At 38.3% G+C, this 20,228-nt stretch overlaps 1 protein-coding gene across 4 annotated transcripts in view; it reads right to left on the bottom strand.

Moving 5' to 3' along the window:
- Positions 1-20,228, bottom strand: part of TXNRD2 (thioredoxin reductase 2) — a 44,737-nt gene that overhangs the window by 23,477 nt on the left and 1,032 nt on the right. For all 4 annotated transcript variants that reach the window (XR_010442195.1, XR_010442194.1, XR_010442196.1 and 1 more), the window contains exons 2-12: positions 20,064-20,129; positions 19,317-19,373; positions 18,579-18,723; positions 18,181-18,255; positions 17,307-17,385; positions 16,305-16,367; positions 15,888-15,958; positions 12,447-12,466; positions 11,985-12,076; positions 10,515-10,689; positions 2,883-3,019 (exon numbers count right to left, since the gene is read on the bottom strand). Coding sequence is in view for 1 of the 4 variants with exons in the window: in XM_064727205.1 (XP_064583275.1) it covers positions 2,883-3,019; positions 10,515-10,689; positions 11,985-12,076; positions 12,447-12,466; positions 15,888-15,958; positions 16,305-16,367; positions 17,307-17,385; positions 18,181-18,255; positions 18,579-18,723; positions 19,317-19,373; positions 20,064-20,129 (980 nt within the window). In the remaining 3 variants the exon portion in view is untranslated. The remainder of the gene's footprint in view (positions 1-2,882; positions 3,020-10,514; positions 10,690-11,984; positions 12,077-12,446; positions 12,467-15,887; positions 15,959-16,304; positions 16,368-17,306; positions 17,386-18,180; positions 18,256-18,578; positions 18,724-19,316; positions 19,374-20,063; positions 20,130-20,228) is intronic.

Below are 20,228 nucleotides of genomic sequence, written 5' to 3'. Positions count from 1 at the left end.
ACATTAGGATTCCATTCCATACAGGGGTGCAACAAGACACCCATGCACACCCAGATTCCCATTTGTACCAGCTGGGTAGGACTCCCAAATGCAAACAGTCATTCTGAGCAATCAGGAAACTCAGCTGCCCCCTCGCTCACTCCCCTTCTAGCCAGGGCATTGAATTCAAACAAAAAAGGAGTTCTTGCTATTTGGTAGCAATTCAGTATTTATTCAGTGTGGAATGGTAAAAGAGGGAGGAGGGCTTGGAACTACTCACAAAATTTGAACAAAAGCACTCTATGGCAGCAAAGAAACTCTAACAGGGACAGAGGAGAGCAAAGAGAAATCCTGAGCAGGAACACCAGAGGAAAACATAATTTTTATAAAGATTCTTAGGGATCACTGATGTTCCCTCACAGGAAACAAGATTCCCCTTGCTGTGCTCGTTTGGTAGGTCACACCCAGAAAGTAGCACAGCCAAGCTCTGCAGCTTTGTGGCTCTTAGCAGGATACCCTTGATTCTCATGTGTTAATTTGAGATATGCACCAACACAGAAATTTATTTCAGTGCTGGTTCCCATGCCAATGAAATTTATTATCTAAATTAATTCTGCTTAAAAAAAACAAAACCAAAACACTAAACTAATTTAAATATTCAAATAAAATAAACTTCACTGCTTAGCAAGTGGAATTCCACAGGTCACGTGCTGGAGTCAGATAAGAGCGTGGCAGTATTTCTTTTTATCTCTAAACACCTGAAATGTATGAGTACTGTATGATGATCTCTAATTCCCTGCATTGAGCCAATATACAGATAAAAGCTTAAGGGAATATTCTACAGAGCATTTTTTCCCCCAGTTGTACACTGGACACAGCATACAACTGTGCTGCTGTTTTTAACACTTACACTTAGAAGTGGCTGTTGAACCACTCAGGTTCAAAAATCTGCACTAATAGAGACAAAAGAAGGAAAAGGAAATCCAAGTTTTAACAACAAAATAAAAATGACAAATAAATGAATACATGATTTTTTAGATCCAGAGAAGGAAAGAGGAGAGCATCCTGCCTCCAACTTTATATTTCTTATCTAAATCCTCAAAGGGCAAAAGACAAAAAGCATCCAAAAGGAAATGACTTGCCCAAAATAACACTGCAGATTGGCAGCAAAATAAGCAACAGATTCTAAGCCCTGCCAGCATTGCTTTTAACAACTGCTTCTTGGATGAAATTAAAAAGAAAACTTTGGAAATCAGGAGGCAGCCAAGCCATATATATCAGGGATAAGCAGGTGTAGGAGGTTGCTGTGAGCAGAAAGTGGAGTTCAGGAACCATCTGAGAGCAAGAAGTGAGAAATGCAGAGGGAATCTGCATGTGAAATGAGAATAAAGGAGAGGAACTCTACAAAATCCCAAAGCTCTGAGTGACTGGACAGGACAACTGGACAAAGAATTTGTGTAGAGTAAGGGGGAAAAATAAAAAGGAGAAATATCTGAGAAGGAAAGAGTTTTAACACAATTTAAAAGGAAATGGCAAGTCCACATGAAGATGGAGACAGACAGGAAGAAACACATGTCTACAGAGGGAAGAGGTCAGGAGTGGTCAGCAGATTGATGAGATTTAAGTGTCTCTGGCAGCTCCAGAGTCCAGTCAGAAATTTGCAGGGCTATTCCCAAGACATCATTTAATCCATTACAATATCTTCAGAAACTAAAAGCACCTGTAAGGTTTATACATTTGAGAGATCTTTAAAATATTTTAAACATAGCAAAATGAGACATTTTCTAAACTTCTCTAAAATTATACTACATATACTGTTTGGATACTGCTACAGTATTTAGCTTTACCAGACTTGTAAGGCAGGTGCCTGCACTATATGAAAAACTATCTTGATAGAAAGGCCTCAATTCCAGTAACAGCTGAGAGAACTCTGTATCCTGCAATGCCCAGCATTGCTCTGTATTCTACAGATTGCCCAAATTTTCCAGGCACAGCAGGCAGATGATGACAACATGCTCCTGTAACTCTACAGTTCAGAATCCAGACAAACATTTTTTATGACATCAACATATTTGAGGATGCCCAGCTTACTGCAGATAACCTGAGCTCTTATGCAAAATAAAAATTGGCAGATTGAAAGTATTTAAGTGCACATTTATCATGACAAAACATTCGTGTCATATATGACTATAGATTATCAATAGCACTAGAATAAGACCACAGAATCTGGATTTACCTCTCTAACAAGTAAATTATTTTGCTTAGGTTATGATGCACGCTTCTTAAAAAAAAAAAAAAAAACACAAAAAAAACCCCAAACAAAACGCCATACCCCTCATGTTTATTTAGCATAATCATGAAGAAAAGTCAAATGCATTTAGTATTTTCAGTAATTACTTTTTCTTACTTTAGAGGAAAGTAGAATTGAAGCATTTTGCATCAGGGAGCTGATAAGCTGTTTTGTGATTAGTCTCAATTAACACCCAAAATACCCCAAATGCAGTCACAGAACTTGTCATGGTCATTCCCAGTACATGTAGTTAGCTACAGCAGAATTGCTTTCACTCAGCATTCACAGGCAGTATGAAGTCATATGTCAAAAGTGATACAAACATTATTAGAAAGATAATAGGAGTGATAAAGACATCATTATTAGCCTCTGACCAATGATGCATTCCCTGATAAACATCAGCAATAATCTCTCATGCTGAGATACTTCACAGGATCCCTGTGAAGGAAATTACTGACCCAGGTGGCTGGCATAAACACTGCAGCCCTGCCAAGTGAAAAAGTGCAAAACACTGAGATATACACTGGAGCATGACTACATCTGGGGACTAGTTATTAGTCAGGAACAAAGTTGGTTTCCTGTTATTGTAAAACAGTTTATGTAGACTCAGTACCTCTGTTATGTCTCCAACTGCATAAATGTGAGGAACAGAAGTAGCTTCACTGGCATCAACAATAATCTTTCCAGTTTCAGAGTTAGTTTTCACTCCAACTGCCTCCAGATTGAGAGTTCTGGTGTCAGGGGCTCGGCCTTAAGGAAAAAAAAAATTAAAGTAAGAGCTATTGGAAAACTTCAGCAGCGTTAATCTAAAAAGTTGGCATCTTCCACTGTGGGTCTCCAAGAACTTTGTTCTATTTGATAGTCCAAGCAGAAATATGAGAAAACTTATACTGAGAAAGCTGCAGGGGTGGAAAGCATGGCTATGACATTCTGTGGGAAAGGAGCTCGATCACTGCTGCCTTTGCTCACACATCAGAGGGTTATCCTTTTAAACATGGAAAACCACACCCACTGGAAAAAGTACAAAAACCACATAAATTCATATTTATTGAAGACTCTAAATTCAGTTTCCTAATATAGCACAAATATACATATAAAAAACTAAGCAACTTCTACACTGAAAATTTCCAATAAACATTAACTGAATGGTGCTCAGTGCCAACAATGTGTTGTGTATACTTTTTGAATAAAAATTATTAATAATGCTGTTAAACATTCCTGAAGTTCTTGTTTCTTGTAATCTGAATACACTTATCTTAAAGCACTTTCAGTACCTTCAGCTTAGATGAAAAATTTTATCAACTTTGCTCTCAAGTCCTAAATGCTGATTTAGTTATCTCAAACTGTATTTGAGCTATTTCTGTAGAGTTTAGAAACATTTTTAATAATTTAAAAACAAATGAGGCAAATCCAACCAAGCCCAGATTTTATTACAGCTTCCCATTCCAATGATATCAAATTATCTCATATTTAAAAAATATATTTTTGTAGTGTTTTCTGCATAGTTTACCCCTTGATCACTGAAGTCTTAACAGCATTTCACTGAGCTTTGTATAGAGTATCTAAGGAAGCAATTTCTGACCCAGAAATTGGAATCTTAAATCCTATCCAACTTGTTTGAAAGTTAATAAGCACAGTGAAATTACATGGTAGTCACAAAATTTTTAAGCATCACACAGAAAAAAACCCCAAACTGAATATATCCAAATGAAAGAAATTTTTAAACATTGTGTCTGTTTTAGAGGCTTTAATGAACATGGATATATCTACACATTCAAGTCTCCTTTGTGTGAGTCACAATTTGCATTCAATTTAATACAGATCTATAGCAAAGCAAAACAAAAGAGGAAATGTGTTTTCATTATAAAAACAAGGTCTTTGATGTTAATGTAGGAAATTATTAAACAAAAGGAAAACCTGGCTTGTCAATACAGACCTAATTATATGTAAACATATGATTCAGTGCTTTATACATCTTCCATATAGCCAGGCCCTCAAACAATGTCACATCTGAATGCCTCTGTAAAGACTTCTGTGTATTAATTTCATCTGGTGAAACCAACACTTCCTCTGGGAGCACTGACTGAAGCTGTCGGCACTTGGCTATCTGTCTGTCTTCCCTTCTGTTGTCCCCATGGGATGTTGATCTGCTGTTCCTTCTCTGCCCCCTGCTCCCCAGTCCTGATGCTATCAGGCAACAAAAATAATAAACCTCCAGGACCTTATCTTGGCTCGGATGTGAAACAACTTCCTACCGTTGTATTTCTTTGGGTATTGAGAGTAAAGCCTGGGTATTCTGCAAATGGACAACTAATGGGGTTTTCTAGTTTCCTCTTTTTCCTGCCAGGCAGAGCCAAGAGAAAACTTAGCACGCAATGGTCAGGCACTGAAAGAGGAAAAAAAGAAAACCCCTCAATAGAGTCATTTAAAGACCTGTGGCAACAACAGCTGAGTTTATCAAACCTGCAGGATAACACTTAACCTTTCCATTGCAGCCAATTTTAACATATGTATAGCTTGGTATTAATAGCTAAGAGTTACCAAAAAATGTGCTGCTTCTCATAGTGAAGTTTCTCTCTCAATTTTATGGGCTAACTATTATTTTTGAAGGAAAAACCAGAATTTTTAAACACTGAACTGAAGCTTTACTGGCCTTTAGCTCTATGCAGGTCCATCCCCATAAACAAGAATTATACTTACTGATCTTGCTTCATCACAAATTCAGTAGCTGAGGCTCATGGTTATACAATGCGACTTGGTGGGTTGTAGTGCCAAATTCAGGGAATTCTGATATTTCCTAATGTTCACTTACTATTATAAAATCAATTCTCACCATTTCTCAGAAGGACTTTCTTTTTATATCCATAACTCCTGATTTTTTCATATCTGCAACTTCAAGAAATCATGACTTCACAGCTTATTTCTAAGATTCTAAATCCTACCAGGCACACAAATCCACTCTTTGCCTAAAATCAGCACACGTGCTTTTAGTTTGAAGATGTCCTGAAACTGTCAAAGAACAGGAGTGTACAATTGTATAGGACACAAGATTAGAAATAGCTTTCATTCAAAACAGCAAAATATGCCAGACACCTAGAAGAAAGGTGTAACTCAAATCTGACCCTTAAAAAGGTTACCTGCCTCCTGCACTTCTAACAGCACACCACAGTCTCATCTTTCATAGACCCATACACTTACACAGCTGTGAAAACCACACAGAGCCCTGCTTTCAGGGCCAGCCCCCTTTTGCTTTTAACTTTAAAAGAAAAAGCAGCTTTTGGATCTGTTTTTGTAAAATCTAACAGCACAGCCTCCTAAGGGGGCTGCCAGGCAGAGGGCTGCACTGCAGAGCGTGGTGGCTGAAGCTCACATCTCCCATCAGACATGGCCAGGCTGGGCTGTGGTGTGGCATTTGTGTCCCATCACCTGCCCAGGGCTTCTGGCAATCACAGCTGACCACAGAGCAAGGGGAACGAGTATCAGACTGTGACCTTCAGCTGCAGGACCTTCAACAGTGGAGACTGAAAGGGCTGAACTCAGAATTCAGAGGCACAGCCATGCTCAGGTAAGCAGCAGTGGTAAATGAGTGACAGCATACTCTTATATCCAGTAAGATTTCCCAGGATGATAAAGGTGCAGCTGACAGCAGAATTTTTTAATGGGTCTTCCAGAGTTTCTTAACCACAGAAGTTAGAAATGCCAGTTTGTCTCCCAACATTTGAGAAATCCAAACTGGAGCCAACCACATATTTTATTGTAGGTAGCCACTGTGAGGATACTGCTGGGTGACAGGAGAGTTTTTCTGGAATAAAGCTCAAGCCCAATAATCTTCTCCACTTCTTCCCTATACATTGGCACATCACCTTATAACTTTATCCAATCTGACCTCAGTCTGACCTTAATAAAAATCTTGTCTGTGTTCCCAGTCTCAGTACTCTCTTCATTCTGAGTGCCTGACACATTCCCCAAATTAGTTCCAATACCACTGCCCTTTCCTCCTTCAAATGTCTCCTAAAACCCACAAGATGCTCACTAAAACACACCCAGCTGATAATGACAAATAAAAACCACTTCAGTGTAACTACTGTTCAGATTACAGGAAAATACTGACTAGAGTAAGATTAAGTAAGGTTAAAAACAGTTCAGAACCTTTATCACATTGATAACAGCATGTACCATTTCTACAAGGATGCTTTTGAACATTACATCCATTACTGATAAACCTCCAGCATGCCTGCCACAATCTGAAAAAAACTCTGGCCCTTAGTCAATACCGGGGCAGTAATTGGCTCTCTGGCAAGGCTGCTCACTGTACTCCTGTGGCACCAACACTTTTCACACAGAGGAGTCCTCTCAGCAGAAAGTTTGTGCTGCAATGAGCAAAAACCTGCCTGTGCACACCTGGAGCTCACAGCAAAAGCAACTCCAAGTGACATGTAATCAAATAAAGAACTTACAGCATGGGACAGACTTCTAAAAATCTACTTTTCTTGTTCTCAATGTCCTGTAAAAAGGGAAAAGGGCTGGAAACATTTTCTGAGAAGAAAGTTACAGTTCCCTGTTACATTATTTCTCCCAACCAAAGGTTTGGTTTCAAAGGATGGCTCTGCAGTCTCAGAAATGAGCACTCAGCCACCATTCCCAAGAGAGGCAGGTCACTGGCTTCAATCTCCTCAGCATTTATGACTGAACTGAATCTGTTTTCTGCATGCAGTAACTATACTGTTTTCAAGAAATTACTTTGGAGTAATTTTTTGCCATTTGAAAAATCTCTTTCTACCATCACTGAAGTAAAGGTTAGCATCACCTATCAACTCAAATAGCACCTTAGTGCTGAAATAGTTCTCAATCCAACCTTCTTCACATGTAGATTTACAGGCATAGCCTAGCACATGAACAAATTATTTTTATAGTTACAGGCTGGTATAATGAGTAGCATAAAATAAGTTACATTTAAAGTTTATGGGTTGGTTACACAAAGAGAAAAGCACATTAAAAATAGCCCTGCTGAATAAAGTCTGACTGAATGCCCTAAAAATTAGATATTGGAAAAATCCCTAAAAGCACTGGCTGATATAATGGGAATGACAATTTTCATTAGGATTGCAGAAACCATATCTAATCAAATTTCATTAGGATTGCAGAAACCATATCTAATCAAGAGAGTAATGAATTTAAGTTAGTAAGAGAGACAGACATGGGAAGCTCAGAACAAAGCCCCAAAGCTTCAGCAAACCACAGCACATCAGCATTAAGAGTTGCCTGAGACCAACCAAGGTGCTTTATTTTCCACTGAATAGTTCAAAGATTAAAAACTCAATGGCAAAATTGTGTTTGCCAAGATAAATCTAAAGCCCATTCCCTTTTCTACAGGGGCTGGCAGAGATGTGCTCATAGGAGATCACAGCAATATTTTACCTTATGGGACTTTTCACAGAAAATCTCCTAACAAAATTTCTGTTTCCCTTGTTAACCCACACTGGTTTGGTTGAAGAACACTATAACAAAAAATGTTATGTATTTAACCCTTTGTCAATACCAAACAGCAAGGATTCTATTCAAAACCTCAAAATATTATTTCAGGAGAATTCTCTAGAAGCCAAAGACTGCACTACTAAGATAGAAAGACATACAGAGCTGAACTGGAAAAATCAAATAAACATCAACAACAAGCTCTTGCACTGAGATGGAATATAACAGTATGTAGTCCCTCATCAAGGTATGACAGGTCCATGAGTTACCTACAAAGATTTGGACTGAAAGTTTTACATTACATTAAAATGTATCAAAATAAGATTTCTTTTTTTCCCCTCAAATATTTTGACTAGTTCAGAAATGCTGCTGGAAAAACAAAGGGAGCATTGTGCCTGCTTTTATTGGCTTATCCATACAAGCAGAAAAATCACACATTCCAAAAGCAAAACAAAACTCATCAGACAAACACAATCTAATTTTCTTTTTAAAGGGTTGGCATTAGGAGATAGTTTAATAAGCTACAGTACTATGTCCCACTATCAGTAACTATTTTTAACATTATTAATAAAATCCTACTAAAATTCCATGATGCACTGGCAAAAATTATGGAAATATGTACTATAATTTAGGCTACAATTAGTTAACAGTAGCAGCTGCTTTTTAACCAACTCTCCAAGCTGACTTGCTTCAATCAGTATTAAACCTGGCACATCTGCAGACAGGAAATCCTCAACACCACTGAGTTTCCCAGCCTATTATCTGAGACACCTGGTGTGGGTGTGTTGATACAGAGCAAAACAATGAATCATATGGACTGCACACCAATTAACCAGCTCTAACTGTTAATGTGTTTAATCCTTAAGGGTGGAGTGCCAATCTGAACACTAAAAAAAGGCAACACAAAATCCTCACACTATTCATTTTGCTGTTTCTAAATATGGATTGTAACTCAAATCTCTGACAAAAATTGTAACACATGTAGCTCCTCTGAACTGAAATAATGAGCAGACTCATGTTACAACTGAATTGCAACAGTCTATCATGCAACCTTATTCCATTATAATTAACAGTACACCAAGATTTTTTTTCTTATTTTTCAACTTAATAGCTCTTTTTTCCATCTTAGACCAAAGTAAACAAATTGACTTGACATTTGACATGTGTGTCTCCAACTCAGTGTACTTTTCATAGAACCACAGAATGGGTTGGGTTTTTTACCAGAAAGCTTAAGAAAAATCAAATACAGCACTTAGAAACCCACTTTTTGGAAACATTTTCATCTCACCTCATGAATATTATTCTACAGTTTTCAGGATTGTTATGTGTCCAGATAGCATGAGCTATTTTTTACTCTTGGCAAGCACTAGTCTGTTTGATTGGTTCTGATGAGAATAATCCATTATTACAGGCTGTTTCCACAATTTGTAGAGCCCAAGGCACTTCTAAGAGAGTAGTAGTTACAGTAAGGAAAAGAAAACATTTGTCACAATGCACAACCTGCTCTCTGTTTGGGGTATTAGGAAGATATAAAGCTGACTTAACCAGGGAAATGGAACAACTGGATAGTAGATTAAATCCACTGGGCAAAATATGCTGTAAATGATCTGTTTCTGATCCTGTAATGGATCTATTCTACAACCACAATAATTTAAATTTATGCTATAAACAAATGAAAGAGTAATGCATTCCCACTACTCTAAAACAGAAGTGCCAGATAAAAAGAATATAAAGTAGTCAAGGGGATTGCTAAAGCTGCTTGTAAAACTGATTACTTGTCTGCATCCACAGGATTTCTTGGGCTGTACGTTTAAGCCTATTTACTTTGTTTGCCAGATATCATCTGCCTGCCAAACACCACTACTACCTTTAGCCATGCATTATTGATCTAGAATTCCAGATATTCACAAAGCTTTATAAGCACAAAAGACAAGAGTCTCCTACTCTGGTGGGCTTACAGCCCATCTGAACCAATACAGAGACTGGTAACAGTGACAAATGAGCAGCTCAGGGAGGCAACACTCAAGGAGTATTTTCATTCCTGTGGGCTGGAGCCTTGTACATAATTTAGTGGGTTAGTCCTTGCAGGAAGCAGCATTTGTCTCAAAGGAGGAAAACCCCAGATTTGATTCCCATTTCTGGTGATTATGCTCATAGACATTTATCACAGCATTCTTCTAAAGCAATTTACTCTTAGTCGTTGTATGTCAGTTCCAAGGGGTCTGAGATATGTGAAAGTCCCTAACCAGATTCCAAAAAGCTATACAGTTTCAAGGTTCCCTGCAAGACCTTGAGTTTTTAGAGCCAGTTACTTTTTCTCTGAATTGGATGACAGCTGCAGTAACAAACTTAAACAGCACAGTTTAGAAAAAAATCCTAGAAGAAATGGTAGCCTCTTAAACAGGATAAATATGCACTTCCAGTGAAAAGCTTCATGAATCAATCAAGAGTATGCACTTAGAGAACACTACCTGCAACCAGAGTTTGCTGGAATTCATGTTCTTACTCTAGTAAAAGTGAGAAAGACTACATGGTCTCCCATTTATTGCAGCTCATGCAAAAATAGTTACCACTGATTTCTTACATTCACAGTAACTTTAATGTGTTTTTAGACTGTAAATGAACAAGTCAGGCATGCAAGAAAAGAATTAAACAACTATCAATGTTTAAGTCACTAAACATTTAAGGGGGGGGCTGTTTCACCCCATGATGAAGTGACTTCACTTTCAGAATGGAAAGCATTGCAAAGAAATGTTAAGATAATCATATTTACCTACTGCCCACATCACGGTGTCGAAAGAATCGGTTTCTTCTGTGTCCAGGTCAGCATTTTTCCAAGTGACTTGCAATCTGTCGCTCTCCAATTTTTCAACTTTAGTTGGGAAACATCTCTTTAAAAATTTTGTGCCATAAGATTCCATGTGCTCAGTTACTAAGGAAGCCATTTGCTGTTGAGTAGTGAAACAAATTTGTTTTTTCTTAGATATATGACCTTTTCAATGTAAACCCCTCCTTCAGCTGGGTTCAGGAAACCCCAGTAAATACCTTGTGCATTTCAAACATTCTTTATCACTTAGTTACTATGCACTGCTAACACATGATAATTTAGGGAACCGCTATGACCTGCAACTCCATTCCAAGAGGCACCTACACTTAAATACTCAAATTATTTTTAAAAAATATAACAGTAAATTAATAAAAGAGTTGCTTTTAAAGCATTTGTTGTTTACATAATCTAGAGCATATTCACTTTACCATTACCATAACTACAATTTTCTAGTAGTTTGATGAAAATTAAATACTTTCATAAAACAATGGGAGAAAGGTATTTCCTTTTGCCATAACACCTGACATTTCTCTGCAATGACTATGAATCAGTAAGGTTTCATGGAAAGTTCTCATACAAAAACAAAAAAACCAAACCACTTTTGTCCTAAGAGCCTGTTTGAAATAATGCCACACCAAACTGAAGTAGTAAAATGTGGCATCAACAGGTTTATCCAAAGACATCAGTGCTCCTGACTGCAGGAACTCAGGTTGCACCTTGCCAGAGTATGTTTATTACTTAAAGGATATTATTACAAAACCACTCACATAGAACAACTCCACACAAGCTCTCTCAGCTTACAAAACTTTAAAATAAAGTTGATATTAACTAATATGAAGGCAACAGCAGGGCTATGTTTCTTCAGTAACATGAGAGCTCATTAATCAGTTTCCATCAGCCTCAATGTGGCTGCAGACTGAACATAATTATTTTATCTCCATTAATACTTTATTAACTTTGGTATGGCCATTGTGCTCCTCCTGCCTACAGAGGATCAAGTTCTCCTACTGTGTTTGACCAAGTGCTACACACACACCATTCCCTGCTTGCTCAGGCCTCATGCTGTTACAGGTGTGGATTTCTTCAATGAGGAGTGCAAATCCCAAGAATTATTCTTATACAATGTTTTGCAAACTCATGCCATCACTTTTAAGGCATACAAGGCACTAGTTTAAGGAATGCACTCCAGGGTGGGAGAGGGTGACACAGAACCAGGAGCTGTCACTAGTGTCACTACCATGGGTGGTGTTTGTCACTGCCACTTAAGCAACAACACTCTCACCTCAAAATCTGTGCACATATTAGGAAATGTTTGGAGATGCAAACAACATTATTTCTTTAGGAGATAAAAATAAAAAAAAATCTGTATTTTAATTTACTTGCTAGATAAGGAGATGTAAGATATTCTGTACTTGCCTGATCAAACCCACGAAGTGGGACACTTCTCATCATGACTGTAGTGTCCAATCCAATGCCTGTCAGAAAACCAGCACACTCAAGGGACACATCTGGTGACACACCAGTTAAGCAAATGTAAACAACAATTTCAATAAACACAATATATGAGTAGTATACAAGTGGGCTTTTTACTTGGAGACACCAAGTTCTCCTCACACAGACATCTTTAGCTTGCCTTTGTACACAGAATAAAACTTGGAAGTCTTATAGTTAACATAGTTAACACTGGATTTAAGATCCTGAGAATTTATCCTCAGCTGATCCTAATTTCCATGATGCTACTGCATAGAAAACTATTATTATTCTCTTACCAACTCAACTATATCACATGAGCAGAGGCATTCTGAAAACTGAAGTTTCACAGGAAAGACAGCTATGCTAATTATAATCACAGATCATCACAGGCTTTTCAAAGGATACAGCTGGCTCCAACAACCAACCTGTTACAGAAAAGGAAAAAAAGAAGAAAGCAGTGGAATGAGCTTGTGCATACTTTTGCACAACCAGAAAAAAATATTTTCTGATGTGGGTGTCACACTTGCCAACTTCCAGTCAGCTGGGAGCCCTGAGTTAGCCAGGACTGCTGGGAAATGATGGAGGGTGGCTCAGTCAGCTCTGCCATCAGCTCCCTCAGCACCCTGGGTGGATTCCCTCCTTGGACTTGTGCATGTCCAAGGCTGCAGGAAGTTTCTAACCAAGTCCTTGGGATTTATGGGGGCTTCATGCTGTTCCCTGTCCCCATCTTTCAGCTCAGGGGTTGGGCACCACAGAACAACTGCTCCTACTATTAAGGACTGAGGCAAAGAAGGCATTAAGTCACTCAGCCTTATCCTTATTACTGTGCTTCTCCTCCCCCACACTAATAAAGGATGGGCATTCTCCTGAGCCCTCCTTTTGTTGCTACTGTATTTATAGAAACATTTTTATTGCCTTTTACAGCAGTAGCCAGATTAAGTTCTAATTGGGCTTTGGCCCCTCTAATTTTCTCCCTGCACAACCTTATGGCACCCTTGTGGCCCTCCCTCTTCTCCCAGGGGCATAAATACTCCTTTTTCCCCTGAGTTCCAGCCAAAACTCTTTATTCAGCCAGGCCAATCTTCTTCCCTGACAGCTCATCTTTCAGCACATGGAGATGGTCTATCAATTAGATTATGTCTTCCTATCAAGTAGATTACAGTTCCCAATGAAGATTTTATTCATTGCTAAATTTCATTTTGATTTATAACCATCTGCTTTTTAATCACTGTATTTTTCCAGATGCCAAATATTTGCCCTTCCAGTCTTCAAACATTTGTTTATGATATTACAGAAAATGGGTTTAATAGATTTACTTAGACTGGTATTTACCAAATATATCCATTTTATATCCTAAATAAAACCCCAGTTCCCACCTCTCTCAATATTTCACACCCTTTCAATCAAGAATATAATTGCAATTGTCCATCAACACTTGCAATTTATGAGGTGTATCAGCTCTCCAGCACAGCAGTTTCCATCTCTGTCCCCAGCTGATCCCTACACTGCAGCAGTTCCTCTCTCCCCAGCCCTACATTTGCTGGGTACAAAAGGCAGAATGCTCAGTCCCTGTTCTGCAGGTAAAAGCAGCTCCAGCCAGGCAGCCATTAACCCTCAGCTGCTGGACAGGCTGCACTTGCACTCCTCTGCTGTTTATGTCTTCTGCAGACTTGTTAAAATCTCTCAGTTTGGAGATGGCATCCCACACAGTATTTCCACTGACAACAAAGTATTTTGTTAGGTTTTTGAAGGGGCTTGTGGCCTATGCCTTACCCTAAACAAATCTGCAGCATCTCCCAGTTCTAACAGCAATGCTTTTAAACTTCTGAGCACTGCAGACATGGAGGCTGCAGCTCTGTAAGCCCCAGGGACTGCACAGTCAGTACAACACATGTTTTCTTACAAAAGGCTCCAGATAACATCTCTCTATCTTACAATGAAAACACACAACTTCTGAAGGTGTACAGAGAATAGGTTGAGTAAAAGTGATTAAAATCTGCTAGTCTGGGGTTTGTGCTTGGCAAATAATTTAAGATAATGGGAAATAATTTTTCCAGCATTAGGGCATCTGATTCATCTGTGAATGAATGATCACACACTCATTAGCATGCAGCTCCTGGGAAGTGCTGCAAAAAGCCTCACACTGCCCATAGAGAAATATCTACTGGAGATTCACAGGGAAAAGAATGAGAATTTCTGTGATTTGGGCATATGTTTGCTCTTCTTTTTCATTAGATGAAAAATGGATGTCAGCTGGCACTTACTCATAGCATCAGCCCCACATTATTCATACTTTCTTGTACAAAACAGGGGGTTCCTGGGCATTGTCAGTGTCTAAAAGAAAAGTTAGGAAAGCAGAACCTAACCTTGTTCACACCTGTTCAATTTCTTACTCATTCTCAACACGTTTCAAGGCATCTCTTCTAATTCACTCTGCCAAAACCCTTCATCTCAGCAGTGAGTTTCTTCCCCATGTTTGTATATCTATGGGACTTTTTAAGTTGGTTAATGGTTTACTTTAAAAATAAAAAAAGAATAACTGCAGGACTGACAGCTCTATAACCTCCAGGCATGTAATTTGTAGCTGAGATATGTACATTTGGAGAGGGAGAAAAGAAAGAATAACTACAACACAGCTCAGACTAAAAACAAAAGGTGTTAAACTGAACCTTGGGAATATTTATAACAGAAACAAATCCGACAGAAACAAACCTCTAACAACTCCCTCCTTCATTTGCTAAGACACAGCCTGATAAAGCACAGAAATGCTACTGTAGCCCCTGCAGGCTTATTTTGACTAAATCTCAGGAATGCAACATATAAACACTAGACTCCCACATTACACTGTTACAACTTGCATCGGCAGCAACTGGAGAAGAGCCATATTTTCACAGAAACCTCTTACAAGGATAAATCTTATATTTTGGTTTGGGATTTTGTTGGGGTTTTTTATGAGGGGGTGGGTGTTGCTATTCTTAAAAACAATTTCCTTGTATAAATCATGCCTTCAACATGCTAGAGGTGACTGAAACACTACAAACAACAACAAATTTACTTTCTTTCTAAAACTGTACCAAAAAGCCTCATTTTCTTATTTGAAGTTTAGCTTAACACAGTGCATTTTTTATAGCAGAAAGTCACTGCCATGAATGGCAACTATGTTTTTTGCACAAACACCAGTATTATAGCTTGAAGTCTCTTTTGTTTTTTCTATAATTGCTCAATAGAGAGGACAAAAAGATAGCATTATTTGACTTTTAGGCTAGCAAATCTGCATTTCCTATCACAATTATCTCCATCAGGAAATTGCTCTGTAGCAGTGTTGACTCGGAATCTTACTGTGCTGTGTGCTGTAAAAAACAACTGTGGCATTTTAGTATTTCCATTAAAACCAATGTTTTAATATTTCAGTTAAACAACAGCTTCCAAAGCAAAAGTAACTCAAATGTTTCTTCATATTTTCTTTTGTCATCAGAACTGCCACAACTTAGGAAAAAGAAAAATTATGTTGGAGCTTCTCCTCTAATTGAGGAACAGGGACTGAGCAGCCCCAGGTGAGTTCATGCTGCCCTCTTGTGACTTGTAATCGCTACAGCACAACCTAACACGGTGAAAACGTTATTTAATTTGATTTTAAGAGGGAATTTCATAATATGAGGAGGGAGAAGATCTATCAGTTATTTATGAAGTTTGGTAGTATGATATTGCTGCATTGTGAAGCACATTTTCAGAAGGAAAACAGAAGAAAAATTGGCATACAAAAGGCAATTTTGAACATTTTTCACCTTGCTATATAGAAAAGGTAGGAATGCCAGCATCTATTACAACCATGGTAAGGTAACTTACGTTTTTCCAGGAGATTTCTCTAACCAGAACAGATCATCACTTGTGATTCCATACTCCAGTGCACCTGCAACCTATGATCACACAGGTGAATCTACAACGCAAATCCTGTCAGCAATAAAAGCTAACAGCAACTCAGGCTGGGTTGGCTGAAGTACAGACCAAGGGGAATATATCTGGGGCTGCCAGCTTCCAACCTGAATTATCCTACAGCTCTAAGCAACACCAACATACTGAATCAGAGCAAACTGGCTTTTTAGAAAAACATTTCCATAGACAACATCCTTTATATAAAGACAATTTTTTGTGTCAACTACAAAAAATCTCTTATGTTGCTTTATTTTTACATTCTTCAGCCTCCTTCACTCTGTTGTGCATCTCAGCAAAGCACTGGAGTTGTCAAATGGAATGGTAACTTACATTTGTAGGGTATTTTGGTCTTCCTCCAGTAGCAATGACAATATTATCTGCAGTAACAACAACCTACAAACAAAAATGAAAAATCAAAATCAAGCATTTGCAATCCTTTTATCTGTCTTTGGATTTCATCTATGTACAAATGAGTGATCAATGAGAAAACTGGTACTACCATCTGCTATTTATGTGACATAATAATCAGCAACACATTAAAAAGGGATGGAGATAAACTAATACATGCAGAATTTCTCCTACCCATTCTCTACTAGGTTTTAATATTAACTGTGCAATTGTTCTTACACTGCACAAGATTCTGATGACTACTTGGAAGCAATAGTTATGCACAAGCGACACTTTTAAAATCAATTTCTTGTCAGGATAAAACACACAGAGATCACAGCAGTAAGTTCTGTCTCAGGCCTAGAGTTAAGCTACCTCAAAAGGAGACTGTTTCTAGAAAATCCTAGGGACCTACCTCCAAAAACCTGACCTTCAAGCTGATATGAATCAGTAATATTAAACAATTACCCTGAAAAAGGTGTTAAAAAGGCACTTTCAGGCCTTGTTAAATACCCAGGAATGGCCACCAGTCTGTTATGTGACCCAGATGTGCATTCACACTAATTGCCTCCCACACACAATTTGGTATTACTGAGTTAATCACCCCTACAAATCACCTGAAGGAGGGAAACAACTCAGAGCAACCTAATTCTCATCTCTCAGAACATTTCTGTAAGCATCAGCATGACTGACCAAATCAAACAAAAATCTTCTGTCTCAGCATTTCCACCCGCAGAAAAAAGCAATAGCATCCAACAGGCCAGGCCAGGGACTCAGCAGGCACCAGTCAAGTTCATAAACAACTTCTCTAAGTGGAAAATGCAAATCTCACTCACTGAAACAATACTGAATACCTCAAACAATTTGCAAAAGGACAATCTCGCTCCCAAATGACCTGAAATGTTCCAAGAGAACAACACTGCAGAAATCAGCACAGCAGCTCACCTCTTTACCTGCTTTTGTTACACCACGGACTGTATGTGGATCAGAAAAACTTCCTTTTATGTTGAAGTATTTCACCTTCCTGTTTAGAAGAAAACAGCATCAGCAATGTACATTTAACAAGAATAGGTATGAAATGCAATTATTTAAGTGCTAAAAGGGGTAGCAATCAGGCATAGAGCAGTAAAAGGAAGGAATCTCATTTCATAGGACTGTTTGCAGATCTGTCATAATTTGTCACTTCATTCTTGTGTCACACTTAACTCTTCTATACAGAAAAGTAACTTAACCTTGTAACAAACTTTGAGATCAGATTATTTATGTCCTCAGAAAATACATTTTCTGCTAGCCATAGCACTACTAGTATTATCTATAGCATTTCTGATACCATGCTTGTTTGAGAACACACCAAAGTGCCTCAGCAGGAGTGACAAGACTAGAATCTGTTAAATTTTCTATTATAATTTCTCTATAAAAGGAACTGCATACTGAAAAAAAAAAATCTGCCGCTCTAGCATAGTGTTAGCTGTGGGTTTGTATGGCATAGAAATTTTGGGGGATGAGGTCAAAAGTATCTTAAGAAACCTTGACTGCTTCATATTAATGTAAAACCTCTCCAGACTAAAGAGAGCATCACTACACTGCTAGAAAGCTTTTGTGTATGGTCAGTGTCAGCCGCTATTTCACCAAAAAGGAAAATGGGAGAGGAAAAGACCACTTACACTGACAGGGGCACTTGCAGACCCCTGAAGAAAGGACTTACAGACTCAAAATATTAGCTCCAGATAGAAACTTCAAAGGCAATTCTGCAATTCTACAAGGGCAAGAGCACCTCCTTGACTGTGGGAAGAAAGACAAACTTCAAAGTCTTATTTACTTTTCTTGTAGTTGCACTCTGTGTCCCCAGTTCAAGGATTTCACATAATTCTGAACACCTTGTGCCATCACAGACCTGCCACAAAACAAGAGAATGAACATGAAGTCATCACATTACAAATTCAGGTTATGCAACACAAAGATATTGGCAAAGATATATGCTGAAAATGAGGACTGAACCACAGTATTTTTTATTGTAAAAGCAAATTATCAAGTCCAAATCAACATAATTTCTGCCCTGAGAAACCAGAAGCTAATTCTGCTTTTTAACAAGTACCAGGCTAAAATTTCACATGCAAAATTCACTTCCCTAACTGTCCCATAACAAACACCAGCTGGGAAAAGGTTATTGTTATGCATTTGCAGCACACAGGAGTGGATATAAGCAACAATCTTTACCAGGTATGATGAACAGGTTGGGATATATTCCAGCCATAGTGTTGGGCATCTTTAAGGGCACTCCCTAAAAGGGCTGCTTGATGCATAAGCTTTTTAGGAATGCAGCCAACATTCACACAAGTTCCACCAAGTCCCCATGAAGTTCCTTGGGAAAAAAATAAAGAAAGAAAAAAAAAGTAAATTAGATTAGTGTAACAATGCAGTTGGCTCCATGGGAAGTAAAAAGTTCTGTAACAACACCGTTTACTGTCTCCTACAGATCAGTTTATAACTTGCTTTGTGCTCATTTGTTTGATAAAAACCATCTCTGTACATTTTTCTTCTAAAATTCAAGTAATTTCAAGATTTTTCTCAGAGCTCAGAAGATTCAGTAACCAAATATTCATGTTTGCAGATCTCATTTTGTGCATTGAGTACAAGGAGCCTCAGTGTGACACAATTAGTAATTTTTAGAAATTGTAAATATTATTTTGACAGAGGGAATATTCTCCTTATTTAAGTCCAAAGTCCACTATAAATGGTAGCATGGAGCACTGCTAACAAGCTTAATGTGCAGGGGAGCAGGCACAGCTGGTTCATCTTGGAGAGAACAAGCCATGGCACAAGCTGGGCTTAAGGACTTTTCTCCAAGCAAAACAGGCTTTGGACACTGGACGCTGCTCTCTGGAGCAACCTGCTCACCTGAGCAGCTGAATGATATGCATGTCCAATTATTACCCTGTTATTTCTCTTCCATACCTCGTGGGGAAGGTTCAACATAATCCAGAACAGCCACTTTTTTTCCAAACTGAGCGGCTGTAAACAAAGAAGCAAAGTAAGGTATTTAGAGGAAGGAGAAATACACAAACATAAACATTTTTAGTAGCACACACAGAAATAAAATACAGGAGATGACAGCTGGTGTTTTTTTCTGTCTAACTCAAGATACCAGACCAGAGACCCAACCTGTCTACATAGTCAGCAAATTCTCTGGAAGATGCTCAATAACCCAGACTGAGGCCTCCAGCTTCCACTGACCCTAAAAATGCAATTTGACCTCAAATGAGATGTTTAAGAACACTGTGGGTTGTTGAACATGCTACCCTGACAAACAAAGGGGGCAAGGTTCTCTACAGCAGTTAGATCTTGGATACAGTCTGAAGGTATTGTTTTAAATGAGAATAGTATTTTAAAAAGTACAGTATATATGGAGGTACTCTGAATACTTGTACAACAGTGAAATTAAAGCTTATTAGTTTTTCCCATGACAAAAGAAGAAATATTTTTTAAAAGGTTAAGTGGAAAGCCAAAAAAGATCACACCATCTGAGGGTGTGAATCGATTTGCAGATTAACCATATGGAGCTAAGTTAATGATTGATGTACAGGTACTGAGCGTACTATGCTTCTTAAAAAGCTTTAACATTATCAGTAACACTTCCCTCAGTTTCCTTACACCCCACTGAAGTTAAACCAAAACTTCTGTTAGTTATTTACACATACAAACCTTCTTTTGCACAAGCAAGGCCTCCAGACCCTCCACCAATGACCAGAAGATCATACTCATTCTTTCCTGTGAAGAGGACGTGAAAAAAAGAAGGAATAGAAACAGATCAGGAAGATGGGAGAGGTATGTAAAAAGGACAGTATCAGTGTACATTTATTTTTCTAA

This window comes from Zonotrichia leucophrys, chromosome 15 (genome assembly GCF_028769735.1).
Source record: "Zonotrichia leucophrys gambelii isolate GWCS_2022_RI chromosome 15, RI_Zleu_2.0, whole genome shotgun sequence".
Classification (NCBI taxonomy): domain Eukaryota; kingdom Metazoa; phylum Chordata; class Aves; order Passeriformes; family Passerellidae; genus Zonotrichia; species Zonotrichia leucophrys.
Note: the sequence above shows the minus strand (reverse complement) of the source record. Positions and strands in the feature narration are given on the sequence as shown.